The sequence below is a fragment of the Mirounga leonina genome, unplaced genomic scaffold, assembly GCF_011800145.1.
Source record: "Mirounga leonina isolate KUSES-001 unplaced genomic scaffold, KU_Mleo_1.0 Mir_154, whole genome shotgun sequence".
In the NCBI taxonomy this organism is placed as follows: Eukaryota; Metazoa; Chordata; class Mammalia; order Carnivora; family Phocidae; genus Mirounga; species Mirounga leonina.
In genome coordinates this window covers 12,619,543-12,644,284 of record NW_023270389.1, presented here as the reverse complement: position 1 = coordinate 12,644,284, position 24,742 = coordinate 12,619,543, and the positions used below count along the sequence as shown (strand labels likewise).

The following is a 24,742-nucleotide window of genomic DNA, read 5'->3' as shown; positions in this document are numbered from 1 at the left end:
CAAAACTTTTATTTTCTTAATAAAATACAGATATGACAATAGGAAATCTGCTGTCATACTTTATATAAAATATTTTCTATTGGTCAATGATATAGATAAAGAGGCAGATATACACACTTGCGTTTACACATATATATTCTAAAAGAACCCACTTTGGAATAAATTACAGTTACTTTTTAAATTGCAAAGATTGATTTGTATTATCTAGTCATTTTTTTTAAATATCCTTTTCAACTCTTTTGTGCCCACTGGCTTTTACTAACCAACAGGGTAAGAGTAAGAAGAGAGAGTGAGGGCGCTAAAGTCAGTCACACAAGAATGGAGGACAATCATAATGACTGATCTTTCTGATACTACCAAATAAGAGTTTGTGCAGAATAATTAAGAGTGTTAAGCCATAATTTTATGAGGAGAATTAAATATCAGAGGTGCATTTATAAAAATACCAAGTGTTCCATATTTAGACTTTCATGATCCTAGAATCATAGAACTTGTAAGCTTATCAAGCCCTACTCCCTTATTTCACAGTTGGAGAAACACGTTCAAGAGACAAGTGGCCCGTCTAATGTCATCTTGTAATTCCTGAAGCTGGAACACGAACTCCCTATTATCATTTCAAAATTCTTCTTACTGCATACTACTACAATTACATATATATTTCATCTCCTCCTAACTGAATGTAGCAGGATATAGATGTTCAGACCATAGTGATAGGGAAATACTCTTTTTCCTTTTCCTTTTCTTTGTAATAGATGTATGGAATGCAACAGAGTCCCCTCAGCAAATGGGAGGGTTTGAAGATTTAACCTTCACTTCCCTCAAGGAAACAAGATCTCGTTAGGAGTTGCCAATAGTTATTGCTCTGAATTTGAAGACCTGTCAAGGTCTGTGGTAGGAGAGCAAAGAATGGATTCTAAAGTACGTAGGCAATATGAAGATCAATGGAGGGACCCCAAGACTACTACGAGGACTTAGAGAAAATGGAATAAGAGAGTAGCTTGGTAATATGAGAACTGGTCATGGGAGGTGCTCAAAAGTAAGACAATCCCTTTCCTAAAGAAGAGTCACATGACAATGCAGAGAACACAGGTAAGCATCCAGGTATGGATGCTGACCACCCAGCCTACGTTCAAAGGAGGAACTTCTGCAGTCTTCATTCAGGGCCTGCACACTGTATTGGTGGGAATCACTTTGTTAACAGCGCAGCAGAAGTGATAAGTACCCATGTTCCAAAACTGTATTTAATCATTATCTGAAAGTCTCATGTGCCCACCTCCCCAGTGCTGCCTTAGCCCAGCTCACAATGCCCCAGGTAACCAACCTATCTGCTCTAAAAAGGCCCCAACTATGCCTTGCAGATCTAGTAGAAGTAGGGGCACTCCTCTCATCTGTACCTAGAAAGACTGTGTCTAGGATAACAAACACAAGTTTAAGCTCCCTAGAACTGAAGCAATGGCTGTATTAAAGTTTATAAACTCAAACGACTGTTCCTTTCTAAAGAGTTCAGTTTTATTGTTTCCTAAGAATTCAGGACCTTAAAGTGTTTTCTAGTTTTTCTTTCATAAATGGATAAGGGGAAGATATAAAGGACCTTACTTTGTTAATTTATAAAATTTTTAAAATTACCTAATGCTAAGACATTGTGTCTGAAAAGTTCTCTGTTCTTTTAAGTAATTCAACAGATAAAAACGAACCAATGGAGAGGATACAATTTGATGCTCAAGAACCAGGAAAACAAGATGCATAACTGCGCATTGCCTGTATGATGAATGAAACTTCACTTAACTGAAATCATCTGAAAGTACCAAACATACTACTGTCAATGACTAGTCTTTCAATCATTTTTTTTAAGCCAACAAGAGTTTCTAAACACACCGTGGAACAGCAAACTAGATAATGACCTTGCCTTATATCTTTAGATTTCAGTAGATATCAAAACCCTACAAAAATGGAGATTTTTTTTTTTTTACTTTTATTTTGTCTACTAGCTTTTCTTAGTTTAGACACTGAAGTTACCAAAAGTGGAGTACATCAATAATGGGCAAACAGACTGTCTAAGAGCAAATGAGTAACAACAAAAAAATTAAGAGATACACAAAGAGTAAAAGAATGCATGAATAAAAATCTACCAGGAAGAATTTTTCCCCCAGTTCAATAGGGCAAAAGATCCACCATAAAAGAAGCAAATAACCATTCTGAGACTTAATTACATTTCAAAGTAATGTAGTTACATGAAAGGAACAAAACATTTTTGTTCAATAGTTTGCCTACCAGATGGCACTTCTAAATATAGTAATCTAAAACCTTCTGTGTGTTCTATAAATAAGATGAAAGGAATAGCAATAATTGCTAAGCATTTAAATCACTGGAAATAAAAGAGCACTTTGATTAGGTTCGGGAAAATCTGGTTTATTCTAATAAGGATCCTGAATCTGGGAAGACTCAAGTTCTAGGTGAAACTCAGAATCCCAACCTCCTGGGACTGCTCTTCTATCTGCTCAAAATGGTTTTCATTCAGGTAGAGAAACAAACGAGGAGCTAATAACCAGGAGACTTGGGGAAATCTGAAGTAACTGATTAGTAAGAACTCCTAATCAGTAGAGACTCTAAAGGGCTACAGTCCAAATCCCAGAAGTATTTGGGGGTTTGGGGGTTTTTGTTTTGTTTTGCTTTTGAAATGAAATAGTTGGGGCATGTCCTGTCTTATTTTTGTGAGCTCGTGTGTAAATGTGTAACAGTTAAGGACCTGGACTTTAGAGTCAGGCCCAATATGTGAGCCCGGGCTCTACAAACGACTGGCAGGATGCTCTTCGGCCAAGTTCCTTACCTCTTTGAGCTTCACTGGCAAAAACAGAAAGCAATAGTACAGAGTTTTATGGGAATTTACTTATGACAACACTTGGCACTTACTAAGTCCCAATGAATTTCAGCTGTGTAGTATCCCCATTAGTAATATATATTAGCTATAATACATTAGCAAATAATTATGTTTCTGATGTTCTGCTGTTTCAAAGCATGGGATGATGTGCAGCCAGGTTCTCTGGCAGTAATGGAGTTCTAAGAGCAGAACTTGAAGACTTACCTGGCATATCTCCAAGTGGTTTCGCCTAGTATAACACTGGCCTCTTTTCACCTGGCTCTGGAAAGTTATCAAGAATTCATGTGTGGAAGGCGGGCCTAAAGATAGAAGTATTTTTTAAGAATTGGTTATCAGAGGTCAGTCCACCCCAGTCTGTCCTCTCAAATGACTTCATTCTCAGTACTCTCAGCTGAAGATCTAGAGGCTTTAGTGAAATGACTCAGAGTTCCTTTTGGATCTGGTGAACTAAAGGCATGTAGGCCCATTCCCATGGACAGCATTGGTCCAACACTGTGATAGCATAGAGCTTATCTTGGCAACTGACCCATGATGTTAAGCAACTTAGTCACTTGGGAGTAGGGTGAGTACCATGAACAAATAAAAGATAAGTTGGAATTGCTTAAACATGATGCAAACTACAATGAATGGAAGACTGGTGTTTAATGGCACTTAAAGTTCTACTCAGTTATTTGATGAATTTTACATGAGGAAAGAGCCATTTTTTGGGTCTCCAGCCCTCAGCATTAAAAGATGTCTATGGCCAGGTCTTTATATAGAAGGTAATTCCATTTGCTTTTAGTAATTTAAAAATTGTGATAAAATGTACATAACATAAAATGTACCATTTTAACCAGTTTTAAGTGTAGGGTTCAGTAACAATAAGTACATTTGCAATGCTGTATGACCATCATCATCACTATTTCCAGAAGTATTTCATCATCCCAAACAGAAACCCTATGCCCATTAAACACCATCTCCTCATTCCCCCTTCCCCTTTGCTTTTGGTAATTGCTACTTTACCTTCTGTCTTTAGGAATTTGCCTATCCTAGGTACCTCATCTAAGTGGAATCATACAATATTTATCCTTCCTATCCTTATTCCACTTGGCATACTGTTTTCAAGGTTCATGTATGTTGTAGCATGTATCAGAATTTCATTCCTTTTTAAGGCTGAATAACGCTCCATTGTACGCACACACATTTTGTTTTCCATTCATCCACTGATGGCCAGTTGGGCTGCTTCTACCTTTTGGCTATTGTGAGTAATGAACACTGGTGTACAAATACCTGTTCGAGTTCCTGCTTTCATTTCTTCATATATAACTAAAAGTAGAATTGCTAGATCATATGGTAATCATTTAACTTTTTGAGGAACAACTAAACTGCTTCCACAGCTGCTGCACCATTCTACATTCCCATCGGCAATGTACAAGGGTTCCAATTTCTCCACATCATCACCAACATTTATTTTGTTTTTCTAATGATAACCATCTTAATGGGTGTGAAATGGCACCTCCTTAGATCTGCTGTGTAAACTATTTTTTAAAACTACAGTTATTATATAGTTGTCTTATTTTGTATATAAAAAGCTACAAACACCCGGTTCAAGGCCCAAAGTGGAAGGTAAAATATGATTATATTTGTTAAATTTTGAACATAATAACAACAATATTTCTCGAAATAAAAAGGCAATCCTGAATTTCTGGGTTGCAGTTAAAAATCATACAGCAAATAAATATACCCATGAGGCTTACCGAAGCTGTCACCTGCACAAAACCACCCTCTGCAAAACCAAACTCTCAAGGCAACAAGAACTGACTCAGACTTGACCGAGTCAGGACCGCACCGGCGCCACCGCGCATGCGCGTCTCCAGGCGCGCGCCCCCTCCCCTGCGTGCCTACGTGCGCGGGCCCGCGCGGTGGAGGGGCGGGGCCCACGGAGCTCTTCGGGCGGCAGCGATGGCGGCTACGTCGGGTTCGATTCGGTTGCAGCGTTGTATAGTGTCGCCGGCTGGGAGGCACAGCGCCTCTCTCATCTTCCTGCACGGCTCAGGTGGATTACAGTTTTACGTCCTAGTTTTCTGCTTGGGAATCGTCCTCCCCTGGGGTCCCCTAGTGTTGCCCTAGTGGAGGAGTCGCTGGGCCTCGATAGGGCTCAGTGGCCTCGGAGAGGACGACCCTCCCCTCGCTAACCCCGCGGCTGTGGACACACGGCCTTCCCCACCGTGTATTCCCTTTTTCGATCATTGGCCCATCGTCCTCGGTGATGGCCCTTGTGTCCCACCACTGGGCCATTCCTCCATCCACACCATTCTCTCCATCCATTGCAACCCTTGCTACCACCCCGACCCCCTCATTGTTCTCCCTCAAGTTTAAACAGAGCAAGTTAGTAAGGTAAGTTTTCTGCTAGAGACAAATTATTTAGTACTTTCCAGGGTCAGCTGTTAGTGATTGGGGCTTTCAGCCGCCTTGGATTATTTGCCATTCTCTTTTTCCAGTCTCTCGTCCTGCTGTAGACAATTGAGACAGTTAATATTTGTAAAAGGAGGCACTGTGCCAGGGCTGGAGTACTTTCTCCCTTTCCTTTCCTGCTGCTTCCTTCTTTGTCCTCTTTCCCCTTCTTGTCCTTAAGCCCCCAAGATACAGCACAGAGTCCACTCTCAGTCCCAAGGGCAGATACTCTCCTGCTCGCCCTTAGTGGCGCGTGTGCTTAATTCCGTATAGCATTCCTTACACTCATCTGTAATTACTTAAGCCTGTCTTTCCCACTTCACTCCCCCTTCCTCGAGAGTAAGGACCCTTGTTTTATTCTTTGCATCCCTAGTGCTTGGCCTAGGGTAAGTTCTTGGGAAGTATTTTTTAAAGAAATGAGATGCAGCCAGTGTCCTCAGGGCGCCTACCTAAAGTTAAAAAACAAAAACAGTTCAATTAGTTTGAGTCAGCAGTGGATGGGAGATCACAAGATGGTAAATGATTTACTGCCAAGAGAATTGTAAGGAAAAAACTGTGGTTAGGCATACTAAGTAAGGCATTTGTAAGATGAAGAGCTTGTCAGATTTTACCAATTTGACTGAGAGCGTGGGCTTTGAGCTGAGACTTTTGTAGGCTTAAGGAGGATGGTGGTTGGATAATGGAGGGGATTGGAAAGGTAAGAGGTGGAGGCCTGGAAATGGGCACTTGTGGGAAGTATTCTCATTTTAAAAATGAGCCCTGATAAGCTGAACAGCTTGCCCAAGGTCACTTGGCTGTTGCCATGAGTGGTAGTGGAATTAGCATTCGCACCCAGATCTCTCCGACTCCAGAAGGGGTAAGGTGGAAAAACTCTGAACTAGGCTGTATCATTTTGGAAATAGAGAAGAAATGGGCCAAAGATGTTTAAAGGGAAAGACTTGGCTAATGAAATATATTTAGAATGGTGAAGTGAGGTGTCGAGGAGGACACCAAAGCTTTACAATTAAGAGACTATTCCTGGTACTATTTGAGGCTCCAAGGATGTTCATTTATAAGCATCCAGAAATTCCCGGATACCGTAGTCTTTGTAATAAATAATTTAATTGTTTCGTAATATCTTTAGGAAATACTCCTAGACTTCTCTTTTTTCCTTGGACCACTTTGCTTAAAGTACCGTCCTTACTCTTTTCAATTCCAGATTACTGATATTTTTATAAATTGTAAACCCAACTTATATATTTCTCCCTTTGAACTTCGGAACAAAGAATTTATCCAAAGAATTCTGCTAATTATGCAAATGAAATGCAATTCCCGTATAGTTAGAGCTCCATTGTAGTAAATTAAAACCCTTACTGGAAGTATGATTTTACATTAGACTTTACTATATGTGGTTATGTTATAGGTGTTTGGGTTCTGGTTAATCCAAATACGGCCAAACCAATTTTAATAGTTTTACCACGCTCTTAGAACAAAGTGCTGGCTTTTTAAAAAGTGGGCCTTGTGAATGGATGAATGGATGTTACTTTGTAGCATTAAGTTTTGCTTTTCAAGGTTGGAAAAGTGTATTTAGAGGCAGATTTTTTTTTTTTTTTTTTTTTTTTTAATCTTAAAGGGCTGAAGTTCTCTTCTAGAATATGGCAGCCATAGAAGAACATACGGGAATGTGAGTAAGATATAGCCAACTTAATTTGAGCCTTTCCTACTACTAAAATACCAAAAAAGTACCTTTTTTCAGGATAATAAAAACAAACAATAGTTTAATTAGCTTTGTTCAGCTTCCCAGCTTAGATTAATTCACTCTGTTGTATGCTCCTTTAGAACACTGTGGTACTTCTTTTAATGGTATTCATATTTGTAATTACCAAATTTAATGTCTATAGTCCACACTGTGCTGTAAGGTTCACACAGATCCAAATCGTGCATATCTTGCTTTCTCCTCATGCAGTAAGTCTCAGCAAACTGAGTTGGTTCTTATTAAAGTTACTAGTAATTTCTGTGTTGCTAAATGTGGGGAACATTTTTCAGTCATCTTATTTGAACTATCCTCAACATTCAGTGTTCTCGAAACGCTTTCTTGTTTTTTTCTACCTGTTTATTCCTTTTAATTGATTTTGCGCACTCATCCTGTTCTCTCTCTCCGTTAATGTTGGGGCTCCTCAGAATTTGGTCCTATGACCTCTTTTTTCATTTTGCATTTTTCTCTCCAGGCTAATGTGCATATATGCCTGAGTATTCTGTCTTTTCCTCTATATGGTGACATAAATTTGTGTCTCTATTTTAATTTTCCTTCAAGTTCTGGACAAGTTTATCCCACTGCCTAATAATCGTTCATTTATTAATCCATTCATTCAAGAAATATCTATTATATGGCCACTGTGCAAGGCACTATTCTAGGCTCCAGGCATATATTAATGAACGAAACAAACAAAAATCCCTGTTCTTGTATTTATTTATTTATATGACAGAGAGAGAGCGAGAGAGGGAACACAAGCAGGGGGAGTAGGAGAGGGAGAAGCAGGCTTCCCACGGAGCAGGGAGCCCGACGCGGGGCTCGATCCCACTACCGTGGGATCATGACCTGAGCCGAAGGCAGATGCTTAACGACTAAGCCACCCAGGCACCCCAAAAATCCCTTTTCTTGTGGAACTTACATTCCAGTGGAGGAAATATTATATAGTGGATAGTAGTAAGTTCTATGGAAAAAAGAGAAAGCAAGACAAGGAGGATGGAAGGTGTCGGGGGTGATAGTTTTAGATAAGGTGGTCAGAGTAGGCCTCACTATGAATGTGGTACTTAGGCAGCTGGACTTGACTGAGTGAATCATGTGGATGTTGGGTTAGAATGTTGCGGACAAGGGAGAACCTGGGACAGAGGCCCTGAGGTAGGTTCCCCGACATTCATGGGTTCCCCTGCATTCAGCAACCATTTCAGGTTTTGTGGGCCAGAATGGTTTCTTGGACATTTTTCTTTTCTGCCTCTCTTCCCTTTTCTCCTTTATTTTTTTTTTAGCAACTCTTAAAAAATGTAAAAACCATTCATAGCTTACAGCGTTTGTCTTGCAGCTGATTGTAGAGGTAGAGGACCTTGTAGGCAGTATAGCGAGTATAGACCCACTGATTCAGGTGTTTCCTGTCTCAGTGTGTAGTTCCATTGTTCACTCAGTTATCCTGGCCAGAAACCTCACCGTCATCTTTGAAACCTTCACCATTGACCCCCCCCATAACTAATCTATTACCAATCCCTATCTTTGTTATCTCCTAAGTATCCTTGTACCTATTCCCGTATATGCCATTGCTAGACCCCTAATTTAAGCATCTGTCACCTGGACAGTAGCCTCCTAATTGATCTCCCACACCTACTTTTGTTCTCCCCTCCTGTCTTCACACAGCTGCCAGAGTGACCCTTAGAAGATGGCCACCTTTCTGCCAAAAAGTAGCTCCATGCTCTTAGGATTTGTCACATCCCTATAGTTTCTCTGGCCTCATCTTGCACTCACTGCTCTTTCCCTCATTCCTAAATGTCCTCCTCCTCCTTCCTGTAAAGGATGTCAGCATTTGCCATATTCTCTCCGAGTTGCTCTTTCCTTGTGCGCTTCACTTTTCACCATCCTGTAGATCTGAAAACTGTCAGTTTGTGTCATTTGTAATCTAGGCATTAAATTAAAAAAATAACACTGGATAAAATACAAAATGAACTTCACTTTGCAGAGCTTATATTCTAGTAATGTTACCCCTGACCTCCTTAGCTGGGTCGCTTCTGAATATAATAAACCCTGGCAGCACCAAGTGTCTCACCTTTGCAGTGGTTACATTTGTCTTTCATCTTTATGTATGATTGTTTGACTTATGTGTGTTTCTCACAATAAACTGTACCCTCAGTGAGAGTAGGGACCCTTTCTTCCTCATCTTGCCGAGCACAGTGCCTGACGCAGTAACAGGTATTCAGTAGATATACTTTGAGTTGATGTCTTAATGAGCTGATTTAAACAATTAAAAGTTGTTACCTTTAAAATTTCCTCTTCATGACTACATAACATGGACCTATATTTCCTTCCCTTTTTTTTTAATGGAAATATCCATACATTAATTCTTGCATGGATTTTGATTATTTTTCAGCCTTGGGATGTATAATCATTACTTTACATCATGTAAACCTGTTACCAAAATTAAATTTAGATTTCTTCAAGTTAAAAATAAGGTTTGCTAAATACCCCTTTTGAAAGATCTTGTTATTTTAACCAAAAAAATTGTTTTAGGTTGGTCCAACTATAAAAGTTTATATTCACTTCAGAAATTTAATTTTTTTTTTTTTTTAAGATTTTATTTATTTATCAGAGAGAGACACCGCGAGAGAGGGAACACAAGCAGGGGGAGTGGGAGAGGGAAAAGCAGGCTTCCCGCGGAGCAGGGAGCCCGATGTGGGGCTGGATCCCAGGACTCTTGGATCATGACCTGAGCCGAAGGCAGACACTTAACGACTGAGCCACCCAGGCGCCCCAGAAATTTAATATTTTTAAGAGTAAGATAAGAAATGACAGTGTTTAAAATCAGATACGGAAAGAATTTTTTTTTTTCGAAAAAATAATTTACTTCATGTATTTGTGCCTGTTACACCCTTTAAACAAACAAGGAAACTTAAAACTCAAACAAGGTCTTTAAAGTGATCAGTGGTGAAGTTAGGAGTAAAACTATCTAAATTGTTTTTAGTTATTGATGCCTGATCAATTAATTCATGTTGATAAATTGGTTTCTATGCAGTTTTTTTTAATATATGGAGATTTTTTTGTATTCCTTGTTCCAGCCTCTGTATGATATGAAAGCTACAGACTTGCTTTTAAATACACTGTGTTGTCAAAATGTTTTATCTTAATCTACATTTTGTGATCCATCAGGTGATTCTGGACAAGGATTGAGAACATGGATCAAGCAGGTTTTAAATCAAGAGTTAACATTCCAACACATAAAAATTATTTATCCAACAGCTCCTCCCAGGTATGCAGTAATTTATCTCACTGCTCAGTATAACTGTGGCATAAAATGTATATAAATAGATGTACTAGCTAAATGTTCTTTAAACTTAACTCTGTATTTAAAGTATTTTGAATTGGGGTACCTTTTCTTCTAGAACTTTTTTTTCCCCCCAATTCCACAATTGGGCCAGGTTCTGCGAGGCAGGTAATTTCTCCCCTCTTTGTAAAGCATTCCCTGAAGGTCTTAACTTAAACTTTGTCCTAAGCACACCTACAGAACTCTGCTTCCTCTGGCCCTGCAGATTGCTCATCTTTCAAACTCTCTTTTCCCTTCATTTACCCCAAAAAGAAACTAACAGCTCCCAACAAGTATAAGCTTTCTAATTTAGTTATGTCAGAGTTCATAATCTCTGGCAAAGGGTTTTGTGGCATGCTTTCTACACTTAAAAAGTTTTAGAAACAATGTTAAGCTTTTTGAATCAGTAAACCATAATAGGAATATGGAATTGACTACTTAATAAATATTTAGATTATACAACCGGTAGATGTGTTTAACAAAATGCACAATCATGAGATTGGTATAGAAGTCATACTGCTTTTTATAATTATTTAGTTAGCATCTGCATAGGCTTTTATCCTGAGCACATGCTTTAAACTGGGGTTTGCAAATACTTTTTTGGGTAACCAAGATTATGTGCTGAGCTATGCATCCCACTCTGATTTCCCATTAATCTGTTCTTGATTTATTCTTATTAAATATACTGTGTGCTTATGCAGAGGCATTTTGTTTTTATTTTTCTATTAACTTAGTGTTAAGGAGAATCAGAACCAGAACTTCAAGGACCTTTTTATGTACAATTAAGATTTTACTTACTGCAATTGATAGAACTGAAAGAGTTAGAACAATAAAATGATAATTTTGTTGTAAAATTTAAGATTCAAAAAAAGTTATTTTTATATAATTTTAGAGGAATTTAGTAGTTTGGTAGTGCAAATAAAAGACCTACTGATCAAGGGGTTAATTTTGTGTTGTAAGTTGAATGTCTTTGAAATGTCAAAAGAGCTTGTCATTTGCTATTGGTTTTTAGGGTAAGTGAAGTTTGGAAGGAGAAAGACAGTGGTATTCCTATGGAGATGGGAAAGATAAGTTCATTTCAGCCTAAATATAATCGTAATTGTCTGACTAAATTGAATGGAAGATCATTGGAAACAGATTCTAGAATTAATGCTTTCAGCTTATGAATTTTATATCATTGCCAGTTTTTTTTCATTATGTTATGTTAATCACCATACATTACATCATTAGTTTTTGATGTAGTGTTCCATGATTGTTTGCATATAACACCCAATGCTCCATTCAGTACGTCGTCAGTTTTGATAGGTGTTCCAGACCAGTGGATCTCAAACTTTAGGCCCTGAGAATCCAAAAATCTCCATGTGCACTCAGTATTATTTGTGGGTGCTGTTGTGTTTAAGTAAAATATAAAATCACTGAAATATTTCACTGAATTCAGGTAACTTTTTGGTATTATATATTTTCATCGTCAATACCTATTTGAACAGATCATCAAACATTTTAGACCATGCTAACCAATGAAATAAAATATGAGCCACATATGTAAAGTTAAGTGTTCTTGACACCACATTAAAAAAAGGAAAAACAAATAAGTAAATTAATTTTAATAATATATTTTATTTAACCCATTATATCCCAAATATTATCATTTCAACATGTAATGTTAAGTCAGTATAAAATCAATATAAATCAATATAAAATTATTAAAGTGATAATTTACATTCTTTTATTCTTTCTAAATCTTTGAAATCTGGTATATATTTCATATGTGCAGCATATCTCCATTTGGATGCTGATCGATCAATTAAATTTATATTAAATAAATAATTATTTCCTCAAAGAAAACAAAAACACTAATTTGAAAAGATAGATGCACTCCTGTGTTTATTATTGCAGCGTTATTTATGGTAACCAAGATATGGAAGCAACCGAAGTGCCATCAGTAAATGAACGGATAAAGATGTGGTGCGTGTGTGTGTACACACACAAACACACACACACACAGGAGTATCACTCAGCCATAAAAAAATGAAGATCTTGCCATTTGCAGCAAGATGGATGGACCTAGACGTATTATGCCAAGTGAAGTAAGTCAGAGAAAGACAGATACCACGTGATCTCACTTCTGTGTGGAATGTAAAAAAACCAACGAACAAAGAAAGAAACTAAAAAACAGAGTCTTAAATACAAAGAACAAACTGATGGTTGCCAGAGGGGAGGTGGGTGGGGGATAGGTGAAGCAGATAAATGGGATTAAGAGGTACAAATTTACAGTAATAAATAAGTCACAGAGATGAAGAGTACAGCATAAGGAATATAGTCAAAATGTTAACATTTGACGGGTGGTGACTACATTTATCAGTGGTGAGCACTGAGTAATGTATAGAATTGTTAAGCATGTTGTATACCTGAAACTAATATAACACTCTATGTTACTTACACTTCAATAAAAAAATTACATTAAATAAAAGTGAAAGTTAAGTACCTGGTTAAACTAGGTACATTTTTAGATGCTCTATAGCTCCGCGTGGCTGGGAGTTACCATTTTGGGCAGTGCAATTTTAGACTTTTAAAAGGAGGTCCCATACATTTATAGTATGTTAGGGACAACTATCCTAGATCAAATCATTTTTACTTAGATTTCTCATGGGTTTTAGTGCTTGAACTTGTAAGATTTTTTTTTTTAAATGATGAGACGATTTAAATGGTTAGTTCTCAAGCAAGGATGATTCTTCCTCCGAGAATATTTGCAGTGTTGGGACCCATTTTTGTTTGTCACAGCGGGCTGGGGAAGCAGCATAAGAGGCTCCGGGCAGCTAGTGGGTAGAAGCCTGGGATGCTGCTCAGCATCCTGCACTGCTCGGAACAGCCCCCACAATAGACTGTTATCCCGCCCCAAATCACAGTGGTGCCTAGGCTGAGAAACCCTGCTTTAAAATTACACCTCTGTTCCCACACATACCAGATGATTAGTATCTTGGTTCTCTGTTAGGAAAAAAAAAAAAAAATGTTGCAGTGTGGTCAGCTGTTTATATTTTAGAAAAACAAATATCTGAGGTAATTAAAGTATGAATGGCATCATTGTCTTTGAATCAATACAAAAAGAAGTTGAGATTGCACCTAAGAACAGGTCTTTATGTACTAGGCTTTCTTTATTTTTAGATTTAATTACTCTAGGTCAGAAACATTAAATACAAAAGTCCACTTTCCTTTAGAATTTACTCTTGAGAGCATGGGATTGTGAAGCTTTGCTTCCCTGTTTTCACTGGTTCTAAGATTCCTAAAATGAAGAAATAAAAACCTCACAATTGAATAAACTTTGCAGTTTCCCGTTTAAGAACTCAAGGGCTTTTCAAAAATTTTCAGAGATAGTGTATATATGTGTTTTTACTATAAGATCTACAGATCTGCGTCATGGGGTATTACATCTCAGACCTCTATCTTTGATTGGAGGCATCAAATAAGAGAGTGAAATGAAATGCATGTAATTAAGGATAATAATGCCAGTTAATTTGCTGTCAACATACAATTCAAGTAAGTTTGTAAAATGTTTATTGCTTTCAAACATAAGTACCAGAACCCTCAACTGACCTAGCAAAGTTATTTTGTGTCACATATTCAGCAAGTTGTACATTCTGTAGCTCTGCTGTATTTCATTGGTCCTTTCGCACATTGGAAATCAAATGTCACTGACCAAGGATTACCAATGGCTCCAGACCTTTGGATTTTACGATCTTCTAAATGTCAGAAGGGATCTTATAACAGGCAAGTATAACAAGCAAGAACTGGTTCAGTGTTTTATTATATTAGAAAATCTGTTTCAACATTACTGTGAAATCATTTTTCTTTTGTTCCATGAACAGTGCAGAAATCAGCAAGTCTTACTTCCAGATGTCTCGGACTCTTCAGAACAATTAGAAACTGTATTTAATATGCAGTTTAAAATTACAAGATCTGAACTATTTTCATTCAAATATGAACCATATCTCTATTGACTGAGGATTTTTTCAGTCTTAGTTCATCTTACATCTCATTGTAGTTTTGGTATATGCTCTTTCCTTTCTGTTCTAATGTATTTCCCGATTATTTTTACTTAAGTACATGAGCATTAAAGGCATTGAATTGAAGACACTAGATAGTGTTTACAATTCAATAATATTTTATTCTCTTGTTCTATTGAAATTGGTGATGATGCTTCCTTAATTTCGTGGTGAATTAAATGTAATACATTTTAAGGGTTTTCATATTTTTAGACCTAATTTTCTGTCCCACAAATGATCATTTCTTAGTTTTTTCCCATTAAATTATGTTTGGTAGTTATGTATTATGACTCCTGTTTACCATCTGGCCTCTTCAGTATGCCTTTTCCAGACTATTCAATCAGTCCAGCCCTAATGCCCTCAGATTTTAGAACTATTAGTGGTGATTTTATATAAATATAGTTAATAAAAATTTGTCCTAGAGGAACAACATTTTGGAAACCTTTTGCATTTTTCTAACTAAAAGTAAAAACTTGAGTAAACCACAAATATCATAAAAAGTAGACAGCCACTGTTAAGACTATCATCCTATCTTTAATATCTTTAATGTCTTATTTGTTTATTTAGTTTTGCAAATGTGAGTTCATACTAAACAATTATAAATTCTGCCTTTTTTTCACTTAATACTGTATTTGATGATTTCTTCCTATAACAATTTCTCACTGAAATATAGAAAACTGTTTTAATAGCTATAGAATATTCTTCTAAAATTTATTCTTTTGTAGACTGTTTTAGTTTTTATCCTCAGTTTATCACTATATGTATCTATTTATCCTATTTCTGATTTTCCTTCAGGAAAAATTCCTAGAAAGTACTCAGAGGCCTTATAGTCAGTTCCTTTTTGTTTAAGGGATTAGCTCTTCTAAATTGTTTTCCAAGAATGGACAGTTTGCATTATTACCAGCAGTGTATTAGGATACCCATTTCACCGAACACTTACTAGCATTAATTTATTTTAAAAACAGTTTCTACTTTTATTCCTGAGGCTCTCTAAGGGTTATCTATCAGTTATCAAATAATCAATGCTTTCAGTATCACTAAATCAGCCTAGCAGTTTACTAATTTAATGTGTTTAGGTAAAGATAGATAGATAGATGATTTTTTTCCTTTTACACTCAAAATTCTTTAAATATTTTTTTCTTGGTCACAAAATTGTTGCCTTTACAATGAGATCTACTTTATAATTTAACAGCCTCTAAAAAATAACAGACTGAGAAGAAAAATACATAGAAGTATCAAAACAGGAACAGAGTACTAATTTGTTGATTATTTCTAAGCTTAGTTAATGGATTTAAGCTTTGGAAATATGTATAGTTACATTTATGTTTTATTCATTTTCGTGCCATTTATATTTAAGTGTATTATATGTTAATAAAAGTTATGTGATACATATCCAGAGTGACAAATATAGTAATATATAAGCAATAAATTCACTTGTTATTCATTCTGATTACTTTGAATCAGCAATCTGATATGTGCTATACGATGTGCAATCTTTGAGAAACCAGTACTTCAGTTAAGGAGGAAAAGTGAAGACTTTTAGAAATATGTCATCTAATACTTTTTTTTTATGTTATGTTAATCACCATACATTACATCATTAGTTTTTGATGTAGTGTTCCATGATTCATTGTTTGCATATAACACCCAGTGCTCCATGCAGAACGTGCCCTCTTTAATACCCATCACCAGGTTAACCCATCCCCCCACCCCCCTCCCCTCTAGAACCCCCAGTTTGTTTTTCAGAGTCCATCCTCTCTCATGGTTCATCTCCCCCTCCGATTTCCCCCTCTTCACTCTTCCCCTCCTATCTTCTTCCTTTTTTTTTTTTTTTAACATATAATGTATTTGTTTCAGAGGTACAGGTCTGTGATTCAACTAATTCTTATTTAAAATAAAATTGGGAAGGCTGTTAATGAAGAACTTATCAGTTCTGGGTCTTAATTTTCACATATCTAAAATGAACTGATGGGACTAGATTTCCAAAATCCTTTAGTCACTAACTTTTTGAATTTTAGGTCCCTTCAGATTTTATGGAGTATAAATAAGAACCAGTAATGTAATACTCTTTTTTTGCCACAGTGTTGGACCAATAGGTCAGGGAAATATCCAAGATATCATATTGTTCAGTAGGCTATTGAAGATAGAATTATTGTGGTTAAGAATACGATCTTTGGATTCGGCAGGCCTGGATTTGAATCTAGATTTCTCTATTTAAGTGCTGTAAGATCTTGAGCAAGGTATTTCACCTCTCTATTGGTGTCCCAATTTCCTGAAGTGCAAACTGGAAGTAATAATTATATCTACCTCAGAGAGTTGTCATGAGAATATATGGTGTTATTGAATATATATGTAAATTCCTCAGCATGATGTCTGACATAAAATAAGCACTGAATAAATGTTAGTTATTAATAGTAATCTGTGATATCCTTGTGGGCAGGATGTAGAAATATTATCCAAAGAATTAATTGCTGATAATCCTTGAAGAAATTTTCCAGACCTATGTGTGTGGGTTGTATTTTCAAGGAGTATTTGGGCTAGCAGTTTTATTTTCATATACATGAGTTTTATTTTCACACTGTTCAAATTTCCAGATGATGTAAAGCTGAGAAAAATAATGAATATATTGAATAACAAAATGGAAGTCTGAAATGATCTGATCATCTAGAGTAGGATCAGCAAACTACAGCCTGTGGGTTAAATATGGCCTACCACCTATTCTTATAAATAAAGTTTTATTGGAATACAACCACACTGTCATTTACATATTATCTATGGTTGCTTTTGTGCTACAAAACAGAGTTCAGTAGTTGCCAAAGAGACTATATATGGTCCACAGAGCCTAAAATATTTACTCTATGGCTTTTACAGAAAAGGTTTGCTGACCCCTGGTCTAATGCAGTAGCTTTCAGAATTTTTAAATTCCAGCTCGCAATGGGCTATATATTTTACTTGCTGATCCTGTACATACGTTTCAGTGATTAAAGTATTACCAATGCTAGAGTATAGGGTTGCCAGCTTTATTTAGCAAGTAAAGAAACTATATCTGGAACATACTTATACTAAAAAAAAAGTATTTATTGTTTATCTGAAATTAAAATTTAACTGGTGTCCTGTATTTTATCTGCAACTCCATCTGGTTGTTACCCCCAGAGAGTTTGATTTAATTGGCTTGGGATGTGGCCAAGGCAGAAAGATTTTTAAAAGCTTCATTTCTGATTCTCGTAGGCAGCCAGAGGTGAGATCCACTGGTCTAGCAATCATAAAAGTCTGAAGTAGGTCACTGTGGTGGAAATGTAATACAAGCATTCAATTCAAGAGAGATTCACACAGCAGAGACTGGGAAAAATTGAAAATTAGGGGAAAGGAGAAGGTGGTGATGTTAAGGTAGGGAATCTATGACAATATTATACATGCAGTGATTGAACATGCAATGTGTTTTGTTTGGGGCATTTTAAATTTAATATACTGGCCCAATGTTCATGAGTCAGCACCCAATTGGAAGGATTTTTTTTTTTTTTTTTTAGCTTTATAGTTAATTGGAAAATTGGAATTTTAAACTGGAAGATCATTGTTTTTAAAATATACTGTTCCCAATAAGAATCATCTGGGATATTATTAAAATGTGGATTTTTAGGTTACAGTCTCTTAGATTCTGATTGAGTAAGTATGAGATAGAGGTCATAATTTGCAATTTAAGGAGCACCACTTCTCATGTAGGTAGATTAAAGTATCTATCAACCATTTGTACTCAAGTATACCAGCATATTTATATAAAAAATTACAGAATCTTCCTTCCCACCTCTGAAAATGGAAGCAGATTTTGGATGTAATCTGGCTCCCTGCATTTTCTGCATCAAAATTTGAGAGCTCTTACTTTGGAAAATATAGGTTAATTTGAAATGGAGTTTTAAAAACATTTTTGCAGGAGATAACTTTCTATTTTTTTTTTAATTTTTTAAATTCAGTTAACGTAATGTATTATGGGAGATAACTTTTTAAATGTCTTTATTATTTACATGCTTGAGATTATTAGAGATATTAATTTTAAGTTTGGAAAAAGACACTAATCAAAAAGCAAAAGGAGGGGAAAAGATACACTATATAAACAGTAAACATAGGAAAGCTGACATAGTATATTATTATTAAATAAAGTATACGTCAAGGTATTACCAGAGATAAAAATGAATATTTATAAGCTAAAAGTAGATATTAAAGAGGAAGACTTAATAATACTGCTTATAAGCACATGCAGAGGAAACTGACAGAACTAAAGGGAGAAGTAGACTGATCTACAATCATAGTTGAAGATTTTAATACTCATTCTTCAGGATCTAATAGGATCTGCTGAGCAGGGAGCCCTGATGCTGGGCCAGAAGGAGGTCCTTGACTCTGTTCAACAATGTATGGAAGTTCAAACAAGCGCAATAAGGCAAGTTGATGAAATAATAAAGGTTGAAGAGGAGAAAGTAACAGTGCCTTTATTCCCAGATGATATGACTGTTTACACAAAGATCATAAGGAATCTACTAAGTAACTACTAGAAATGAGTGAATTTAGGAAGACAGCAGGATGCAAGAATAAGACACTAAAACGCATTTTTATGTACTTAAAACAAATAATAGTATAGTATGTCTTTTTTTTCATCTTTTTGCTTTTAGCCAATCTATATCATTATATTTAAAGTGGGTTTCTTAAAGACATCATGTATTTGAGCTTTGTTTTTTCTCTTTAACCAATGTGATGGTTTCTTTTAAATGATTTGTTTAGACCATTTATATTTAATGTAATCAGTGATAATGTTTGACTTTAAGTCTACAGCTTTTTCTTCCTCTTTCTCCCTGTGCTATCTTCTTTATGGATAATTTGAATTTTGTTAATATTCCGTTTCGACTATGTATTTTTATTTTTTCCCAATTCTAGGGATCACAAGATATATATCAAACCTTTCACCTAGTTAGATTTTTACTTGACATGAAATGTAGGAAGCACACAACCATATAGTTACCTTTATCTCCTCCCCCCGTTATGCTTGTTGTATGTATTTCATTTACATATATTGAAAACCCTATCAAAACACAGTTAAAATTTTTGTTTTCACTAGTCATACATATTTTGAAGAGCTTAAGAAGAGAACAATAGTCTGTTATATTTACCAAGTTGTGGTCTATTACAGCATGTCAGTATGTTTTGATTAAATTGTAAATTGCCATTTTGACTATAAGGTATCCTTTTCCTCAACCCTATTTAATAGATGTTTTTAATCAGCTAAGTTAGGGGTATATTAAGTAAAAGTCGGCAGTTAACTTGCCGTGTTGATTTAAATGGAAAATATTGCTTCATTTTTTTCATTATTAATTTGAACTCTATTTAATTGAAGTGCTCAATAAAGATTTTTGTTTCTAAAGCAACTTTAGTTGTATTTGTAATTAGAGGTTTTCTTGGTTTGGGCTTACTATTAGAATTTCCATTTTAAAAATAATAGCAATTTTTTAACAAGCCAATTAATAACTTATATGATGATATAAATTGCTCTCATTGTTTTGAAAAATTCTAGCAGTAATAAGATTTGCATAGTGCCTCTACTTTTTGATTACTATTTTTCCAGGGAAGTGTATGTTTATATTTTTTATTAAATGTATTCCAGAACAGGGTTAGGTACTTTAGATTTAGGTGTAGATAATAATGGATTCATTTTTACTCTGTTACTTGAAATTCAATTCCTATCTGAAGCACAATATTTGGAGATCGCTCTCCTGATACCAATAGATCTGTACTTCAAGTACACTTCACTGGTAAGGAGCGTACTAAAAACAGCTATTTTGAAGAAATAGTTTTACTTCCTTGGTAATTATTTTAAATAGCACACTTAAATACCTATTTGTATGTAAAAACTTTTCTTAGAAACATGTTTTTTTTTTAAGCAACAAAAGAAAAATTTGACCTTTTCCTAGAAATCGCAATATGGATTTTATACAAAGTCAAAAGATATTCAGAGCAAAATAGACCAATATTAGATAATTCTCTTATTTCCAGCTGACCCAAATTATTCCCAGTGACACAAATGATTATTGACATTCATCATTCAACAAATACTTGTTCTTGGCACCCAGGGTATTGCTGTGGAAAAGAATCAATGGAAAATATAAGAGCAACTAAATATATTCATTTCAAATAGTGATACATTCTGTTAAGACAGGTAAATAGAATAATAGAATAGAAAAAGAGAGAGTGTGTGTGTGTGTATGTGTGTGTTTTAGGGTGGAGGGGAGATACACTTTAAATTGTAGGGTCAAGGAAGACTTCCTTAAGGAGGGGAATATTTGAGCTGAGACCTAAATGATCGATGGGAGCCCCACCATGCAGAAGTGTGACACAGGGCATTCCAGGTAGAATATCAGATGCAAAGCCCCTACATCAATAATGAGGCCGTCCTGTTTGAAGAAAAACGAGGGAAATGTGCCTGGACCTGGTGATTGCTGGGGAGGTTCTATGAAATGACAGAGAATACTGGAGCCACGTGATGTTATCTTAAAGGTTATGAATGACCTTTTGATTTTATGATTTTAGAGAGCACAGATCAAAACAGAACTTGGTATCAAGCTGAATGTCAACTCTTTTGTTTTTTAGCCTTGGACATTTATTCCAGTTTAATATTTTACCAGTGTGTTTGATTGATTGATTGACTTAGGAGCCACACAGATGTTCTTTACCAAGCATATTTATTTATTGTGGTAACGTCTGAGCTGTTTTATACTAGCTAATAAAGTGATTTATTTGAGGGAAAAGGTGAATGAGTATAACATATGTGCCAGTTTGTTTAGCTGTTTTAAAAAAGTCTTATTTTTATGCTTTCTTTAAAGGTTATTCTAACATATTAAGAGAATTATGCATTCTTGATTATGTTTTCTTAACAAAAAAGTTCTAAATTATTCTTTCTCATTAAATTTTCCCAGTTATCTCTTTTGAACAAATTGTAATTCTCTTACGAGAATTGAGAGAACAAAAAAACTCCTATTTTGTGAAATTTACATCAGGAATCCACCTTCGTGGAGCATCTATGTCTGATTAAGTAAGGCACTGTCAAAGACAAAAAATTAAGTGAGTGTCATTTTTTTCTATTAATGGCTGAGTTCCCAGAATGATTCAGATTTTAGCCTATGATATCATCCTTATTTAAGTGTTTAGACAGACAAATAAATACTTAGAGAAATAGAATAAAATCAAGAGGGAAGTAGAAATAATTCAAAAGAGTAACAGTCTAATTCAGGCTTTAAAGTGAATGCTGTATATTCAGTTTTCATTCAGAACATTGAGATTTCGATGACAAATTAAATGCAGTTTGGGATTTCATTTTGCCTGACACTGACATTAATACTAGTAGAAAGCACCTGCTTTCATTTTCAGAGTACTTTAAGAAAGTTAATCCTGAGAAAGGGATTCTGGGAGATGGGAGGCTTGAATGCTTTCTGTGTTCTCTCCCCTTCTGATTCCAATTTATTTACCTCTCTTGAGCCAAGCAGCTTCTGAGGTCAGAAGGCCTGCAGGAATGAGGGAGAAATTAGGTTCTTTGGAGTCCTAGTAGAAATCTGATGCAGAATTTTATCTTCTCTGCACCCTTTGAAAGCCTGGAAAACAATGCAAGAGAGGCCCCATATGAATGTGGCAGATCCTAGGAAGAGCTCAGTCTGCAAAAATCTTCCCTCCTCTCAGTTTTATGTCATAAAATGTTAATTCCCAGACAATAATGCAATATTAGTTAAAATTCCACAAGGACTTTTAAGGAGAATTCTTTGAAATTATTTTTAAATTACTAAATATGCGATTAATTTCTTAGATAAAAACGAATGGATGCCTGAGAATAGGGAGGACGAGTCTGAAAAACAGATTGGTTTTGATAATGTTAGAGAGTAACTAACATTACTCAACTTTAGAACACACTTTAAAGCCACTTCAGTATCATCAGTATCATCCTAACATAAGGATAGATAAATACGTAAGTAGAACAAAATAGAACCTTTCTCAACCAGAGTTCTTCACCTGAATCACAGAGCTCAGGGAGCTCAAGAAATGATTTGTTGTTTTCTTGATTTCCCCAAGGATAATATAGAACTAGTACCATTCTAGATGCATTGGAGAGAAGTCCATTTATTGTATTAGGCATTAGGGCTTCATTCTTTCACAGAATCTAGGTTGAGAGAGACTAGATAACTCAGAACTATAAAATTAAATATATGGTGAAGATGGAATTTCACCTTTGTGAAAGATTTTTTTTTTTCTTTTAGTAATAATAGTATGAACACAATTGACTATCCATATGGGAGAAAATGAACTTGAACCCTTATGGCACTTCATGTATGAAATAAATTCCAGGAAATTTCATGACTTAAATCTAAAAATGAAAGCAAAAATCTTAGAAATTTTTGAGTTCCACGTGTAAAAATGTATGGATTAGGAAGAGCCTCTTAAATCAGGAGACATAGAAATTTTAGTTTCTTTTTCTTTTAGGGACAAATTATATCAAATGCAATGTCTTTTCTCTGATTTTTTTAAAAGACACCATAAATATGTAATGTCAATATGTAAAAATAGATGTTAAAAAATACTTGAAATACAAATGACAACTATTTAAGTGTCAATTATAGACCAAGTGCTCTTCTAAACTAATGGGAAAAAAATCAAAACCCCAATAGAAAAAAATATCAAATGATACAAATAGGTAATTCTGTTTATGTAGAGTTCTAGAACAGGAAACACTCTCTATAGTGATAAAAATCACTCCATGGTTGCCTAGGATAGTGAATGGGAATTGCCTGCAAAGGGGCAGGGTGGAATTCTCCGAAGTAAAGGGAATGTTCTGTGTCATTGTGGAGATGATTATATTGGCAGGTCTTGGACCTATATATTTAAATGTGTACTTTTATGTATGTAAATTATGCTTCAAGAAAGTTGATTTTAAACTATAGTTGATACCCTTAAGTGCTAATACTTTAAAAGGATGTTAGCACCTATTGCTGTTAGGGCTGTGGACAAAAGGATGTTCTCTTTTCTTGCACAAAAGTGAATCTTTATAGCCTTAATGGTAGCAACTTTGAAACATCTAATAAGATAAAAATTAATATCTTTCTGTCCAGTAGTCCTGTCTCTTAGACTGTTCCATAGGAATAAAAGTCCCAGTACATAAAAACATGTATGCAAATATGTTTAATGCAGCACCATTGTTAGTGGCTAAAACCTGTGTGCCAAATAAATGTCCATTAGTAGGGGAATGGCTGATGAAACTGTGGGACATATTTATCATATGGTATTTTATAGCCATTTAAAAGGATGGGTTCAAACTATATCAGGAAGGATATCCGTAAGTTACTGTTAAGGGAGAAAAGCATGATGCATATAAGGAAAGCAAATAGGCTATTTCGTTTTTTAAAAGGAAATAGTGCTCTAAAAAAATATCCTATAAAGATGCATGTTTTAATGTATGTGCAAAAAAAAAAAATTCAAGGATATATTCCAGATCCTAAACACAGCTTACCTAGTGTGAAAGGCAGGATGGCGGGGGGAGGGGGGGGGGGAGAAGAGAGGAGCAATGGAGAGGAGTGGTGGTGCACAGAATAAGATTTATCTGAAAAACATCAAAAAAACACATATAATTTCCCATCTTTGCAAAATATCATATATCTTCATAAACCAGAAGAACATTTAGGTTTTTATGTCCTGTCTTACAGGGGATATTCAAAATATACATTCATATTTTAGAAAGATGTTGCAAAGTAATGTTTATAACATTCTTCTATTTTAGTAAATAAAGAAGATCCTCTGTAGATGAGCTCTTATTTTCAGACTGCTTTCAGTTTCTCTGAGAAACTTTCCAAATATAATCCTCTTGATTTCCAGGCACCAAAAGTGGATGTCCATTTATGTTGGAGTGGTATGATCAATGCAGAAAAATTAGTTCTGCTCTCTCCAGTATCACTCATTTGGTCCCATAGAGTGGATGCTACTCAAGGGCAGATCTGCACAGATTGTGGAGTCTTTTGATAACAGTGGATGAGAGAATAAGAATTGTATATTTCTAGCTCTTTGGGTTTGCTGAAGTTCCAGTTGGTTGTTCCACTTGGAGAACATTTGTTTTTCACTAGAGCACATACAGGAAGGCACTGTCAGGTCTCAGTTGGTGTCTTTCAGCCCTCTTTTTTTCCCCTTCTACCTGTACATTTCATATTTTTATTTCACTGACTTTGGAGGGTGAGAGTATACAGCTAACTCTGAGATGGTCAAAGGGTAAATATAGGAGGAATTCTGCATCTGTGGTCAGCACTGGTTTAGATTTCTTTGAAATAATGATG

At 35.6% G+C, this 24,742-nt stretch overlaps 1 protein-coding gene across 3 annotated transcripts in view; it reads left to right on the top strand.

The window, feature by feature from the left end:
- The first annotated feature begins 4,775 nt into the window (after positions 1-4,775).
- Positions 4,776-24,742, top strand: part of LYPLAL1 (lysophospholipase like 1) — a 37,471-nt gene continuing 17,504 nt past the window's right edge. The window contains exons 1-3 of one of the 3 annotated variants that reach the window (XM_035010110.1): positions 4,776-4,913; positions 10,203-10,302; positions 18,728-18,828. In XM_035010110.1, the coding sequence (XP_034866001.1) occupies positions 10,228-10,302; positions 18,728-18,828 (176 nt within the window). In that variant the 5' untranslated portion in view covers positions 4,776-4,913; positions 10,203-10,227. The other 2 variants (XM_035010111.1, XM_035010109.1) reach the window with 2 other exon arrangements.